Raw genomic sequence first — 5,185 nt, 5'->3', positions numbered from 1 at the left:
GGGGGGCGGGAAGAGGGGAAGGGCAGTGAGAGACAGAGTGAGCTGGTGGACGGATGTAAAAAGGAAGTCTGAATATTAAATGGGTGAAAAAGTGTTTCTGGGTGTCATTTCGTAACAAATCAGAAGTGGGATCAGAACGGAGGTCGAGACGAAGCAACACTGAAGCTGCACCACATCAGACGCTTGAGAAAAGGACACCTGGATTGGAATCTTCAACGGCACCCTTTCACGGCGACTCCGAGGACGTGATTGTTATCGGTGGTCCAAAGTGACGTTTTCGGGACCGTGAGTACATTTCCAACGACACGAGTGAACCCATCACAGACAAGGTTAGTTGTGGTGCTACGAGGGCTGTTGAATTGTTCCCGCGAAGAGCACGTGTCTGACAGTTTCCCGCCAAGAGAAGCGTCAGCGGGTAGGGAGGGTGACCTTGACGATACGCGCGGCGAGGAGCGGCTCCGCAATGGCAGATCAAGGAGAGAGGACCGATGGTGGCTGGCATTTATGTGATGATTTACGAGAAGTGAAGGTGGAGAGCGGTTTCGGTGGCGTTGGAACAGATTTAGGGATTATTACGGGGGGAGTAGCTGAAATGCGTTTTGACGAAGACAGACAAGTGGTGGAAAGGCGTGGAGAAAATTCGCGAGAAAGAGAGTTGTTGAGGAGGGAATTGGAGCTAGTTCAGAGAGAACGAGAACTTTTAAATCGTGAGAGAGCGATGATTTCACGGAGGGAAAGAAGTGAAGCATCAGTGATGTCGTGTAGGGATCTGGCGGAGAGGTTGTTACCTACCTTCAACCCGTCGGAAAAGAATGGGATGACGGCCGCGCAGTGGGTTAAAAGAGTTGAGGGTATTGCGGACGCATACTCATGGAGTAATGCCATGCTATTGACTCAGGCGGTCGGGAAACTAGGTGGGGCCGCTAAGTTCTGGTTCGATAGTATTGTTGAAGACATGAGAACATGGGCGGACTTCAGAGATAAGTTGGTGTGTGGGTTCCCATCGTCTGTCGATCAGGCGGATGTGCACCTAGAGCTGATGAGAAGACAAAAGGGGAGAAATGAGACGTACGAGATGTATGTGTACACCATGAAGACCATTGCGAAGAAAGGGGAAGTGGATGATAGCTCTCTGATAAAATACATTTTGAGCGGCATCGGAGATAAGGAGTTAAGTAAAGTCTTGGCATTGATCGAATTTACTTCGATAGAACATCTACTACGTAGCATAAAGAGATATGAGAACCTGTGCGAGAGGAACCGACCTAGCGATGGACGAAACATAGATCAACCGGGGCGGCAGCAAACTCCGCGAGGGGTTACATCAGAGACAGTATCGGTAACGGGAGGGGATGGCCTAGTACCAGGAAAGGGTAGCTACAGAGAAATGAGGTGTTTTAATTGCAATGAAGGTGGTCACTTGGCAAGAGAATGTGTAAAGAGACCGAAAATGGTATGCTACTCCTGTGGAAAGGAGGGTCATATGGCGCGGCAGTGCCCGAGGGCAACTCCCCGTCGAGAAGAGGGCCGCAACATCCGAAGAATCCTACAAGACCATACCAATCTGAAAGACGAGTACTATAAAAGGGTTAAGATCGACGGGAAAACAGTCGCAGGATTTGTAGATTTGGGAAGTGACTGCGTCACTTTAACGGAATCGGCGGCGGAATCATTGGGAATGACCTACCTACGGAACGGGGTTCCAAAGGTATTGAAAGGATTTGGTAGAGGTGTGTGCAGACCCTCAGGGACGAAGGAAACGCTTCTTGAAATAGACGGAATCAAGATTGACGTGGAAATCCTGATTGTACCCGACGAGGCGCAGGAGGAAGACCTCATCATCGGGAGGAGTGCCCTAGACCGAGATGGGATTACCATAGTTAAGACCACTGGAAAATTGGAAATTACGAGCGATGGAAGTGCTGGGAAAGGGACGGAAAGACCGGACGGGAATGTCAGGAGGATCCAGGAAGTGGACAACAGGGCCCCCTGCGAGGTGATATGCGACGAGTGTGTTGGAGGAGAAGATCTGGAGAGACTCAAAGGACTGGTTGAAGACTTCAAGGAATGCTTCGCAGAAAGTGTATTCGAGGTAGGAAAAACTCAGTTTATTACGATGTCAATTAATTTGTCCAAGGAAGAAACAGTTGACGGTAAACCCTACCATTTACCGTATGCCAAACGAGCTGTGGTGAATGAAGCGGTGCAAGAGCTTCTCTCTGCCGGGATCATAAGGGAATCGACGTCAGAGTACGCCAGTCCAGTACTGTTGGTCAAGAAAAAGACAGGAGAAGAACGGCTGTGCGTGGATTATAGACGTCTCAACGCCATAACTAAAAAGGAACGCGCAATAGTATCGCCAATCGAGGAACAGCTTGATCAGCTTGCCGGGAATGAGTACTTCACAACCCTTGATCTGGCTTGCGGATACTATCAAGTACCGGTTGCGGAAGAGTCAAAACATCTGACGGCATTCGTGACAAGTGACGGGCTGTATGCATTCAACAGAATGCCGTTCGGGTTAGTGAATGCCCCAGCGGTATTTTCAAGAATGATGAAGATAGTAGAGAGAAAGATGAAGCCACTCAAAATATTAGTCTATATGGACGACATTTTGATCCCCAGTGCAACAATTGAAGAGGGATTCGAGAAGTTAGAACGGTTTCTACAGATAATGAGGGAAGAAGGTCTAACTCTACGACTAAAAAAGTGCAAGTTCTTTCAGAAAAGAGTGGATTTCCTAGGATATGAGATTACATCGAAGGGTATCAGACCGGGGAAGACAAAGATAGCTGCCGTAGAAGACTTCAAAACACCTACTACAGTACACGAGGTTAGGCGATTCTGCGGTCTGGCCTCATATTTTCGGAAGTTCATCGAAGGTTATGCAGCGATAGCGAAGCCGTTAACAAAGCTTCTGCGTAAAGATGAAAAATTTGTTTGGGGAGAGGACCAGCAGAGAGCATTTGAAGAGATAAAGCGGAAACTTATAACCAGACCAATCCTGGTATTATATGATCCGGAGAAGAACCACAAGTTGGACACCGACGCTAGCAAATGTGGCGTGGCAGGTATCTTGCTTCAAGAAGAAGGTACGGAGTGGAAACCAGTAGCGTACTACAGCAGACAAACCAGTGAGGCGGAGTCGCGTTATCATAGCTATGAGTTAGAAGCTCTCGCGGTGGTGGAGTCGGTCGAAAGATTCAGAATCTATCTCTTGGGAAAACATTTCCAAGTATTCACCGACTGTAATGTACTCAAGGCAACCATGACGAAGAAAGACTTAGTCCCGCGTGTGGGAAGATGGTGGTTAAAGTTACAAGAATTTGATTTTGAGTTACAATACAAACCTGGGGTGCAAATGCAGCACGTAGATGCCCTCAGTAGGCAACCCGAAGGAGAACCAAAGGAAACTGAAGTGGCAACCCTCAGCGTCTGGACGACGAGGATAAGTCAAGAGGACTGGTTACTTACGATGCAGATGCAAGACGCAGAGTTGAGGAACATACGGGAGTTACTCCAGAGGGCGCCAAAAACACCGGAAGAAAAGCAAATACACACCGATTATGAGATGAAAATGAAAGGGTCTGTCGACGGATAGATGGGAAGGCTTTGTGGGTCGTGCCGAAGCCAATTAGATGGAGAGTTGTGCGGGGAAGCCATGATGAAATGGGTCACTTTGGGGAAGGAAAGACTCTAAGACACCTGAAGCAGCATTATTGGTTCCCTAGAATGACTCGATTTGTCAAGAAAAACATTAAAGCATGCGTGGAGTGTGCATATCATAAGAAAGTGGCTGGGAGAGAACAAGGAGAACTGCATAACATACCTAGGGTCCCTATCCCATTTCATACAATCCATTTGGACCACTTGGGACCTTTTCCAGAAAGTTCAGAGCGGAACAAGTACATCATTGCATGTGTAGACAATTTTACAAAATATGTGATCCTGCGAGCGGTAAAGACGGTGGAAGCGAAACCGGCATGCAGATTTCTAGAGGACATCATAAGCATCTTCGGATCTCCCTCCCGGGTGATCACAGACCAGGGCACTGCTTTTTCGGCGAAGAAATTCGAAGATTTGTGTCAAGAAAATGATATCAGTCACGTTAAAAATGCGACGGCAACTCCTAGGGCGAACGGTCAAGTGGAACGCGTAAACCGGACGATCCTGACAGCGGTAACAACAATGACTACTCGTGATGATGGGAAAGATTGGGACAAGAAAATAAGGGAAATACAATGGGCGCTCAATAGCCTTCAGAACGAGACCACTAGAAGTACACCGCACGAACTATTGTTCGGTTTCCAACCTCGGACGGCCCTTAAAAATAAGCTCACTTTAGAAATACAGAATCAGAGAGATCCTGAAGTCGAGGGGCGGTTACAGGAGAGGAGACTTCAAGCACTTGGGGAGATAGAAAGGAGTCAAGTTGCGCAAAAACGAAGGTATGATAGCAGGCATAAACCACCTCGGACGTACAAGGTCGGGGATATGGTATTAGTTTTTAGGGAAGCGGCTAGCTGTGGGCAGACTCGAAAGTTAGCCGCCAAATACAAGGGTCCGTATCAGGTGAAGACAGTATTGGGAAATGACCGGTATGTTTTGGGTGACATCGCGGGGGCAGAGAGGACGCAGCGGGCATTCCACTCTGTGTTTGCAGCCAACCGGATGAAGCCCTGGTGCGAAGAAGACGAGGAGCCGAGCAGTTCCGAAGAGGACGAAGACGCCCGAGTCGAGGACGACTCGGCGGTCAGGATGGCCGAGCTGTTACGCGGAAATGTTGGCCGCCGCGTGACCCGTGGAATGGCTCGTAAGGTGATGGGGGGAGAGAAGGGAGTGACAAACGGAATGGAGGGGAAAGACTGTGATGGAGGGGAAGGAGGGGAGTGACCAGTGGACTGGAGGGGGAAGGATTGTGATGGAGGGGAAGGAGGGGAGTGACTGTGGACACGAGGGGAATGACGGTGACGGGGGGGGCGGGAAGAGGGGAAGGGCAGTGAGAGACAGAGTGAGCTGGTGGACGGATGTAAAAAGGAAGTCTGAATATTAAATGGGTGAAAAAGTGTTTCTGGGTGTCATTTCGTAACATATGTATATTGCATGTAAGGGTATTCAGATTTCCAAATCGTAATACGCATGTATACATACATCCTGAGGGACTTTTGAGTCACTTTTACGTGAA

General features: G+C 48.6%; 1 protein-coding gene across 1 annotated transcript; it reads left to right on the top strand.

Moving 5' to 3' along the window:
- On the top strand, positions 1–4,428 carry LOC124172512. The gene has a single exon (XM_046551952.1). It carries the CDS (start codon positions 464–466, stop codon positions 3,599–3,601), a length of 3,138 nt encoding a protein of 1,045 aa, XP_046407908.1. The 5' UTR covers positions 1–463; the 3' UTR covers positions 3,602–4,428.
- The last annotated feature ends 757 nt before the right edge of the window (positions 4,429–5,185 follow it).

The sequence above is a fragment of the Ischnura elegans genome, assembly GCF_921293095.1.
Source record: "Ischnura elegans chromosome 13 unlocalized genomic scaffold, ioIscEleg1.1 SUPER_13_unloc_1, whole genome shotgun sequence".
Taxonomy (NCBI): Eukaryota; Metazoa; Arthropoda; class Insecta; order Odonata; family Coenagrionidae; genus Ischnura; species Ischnura elegans.
The sequence above is the reverse complement of the archived record's forward strand: the minus strand, read 5'-3'. Positions and strand labels throughout refer to the sequence as shown.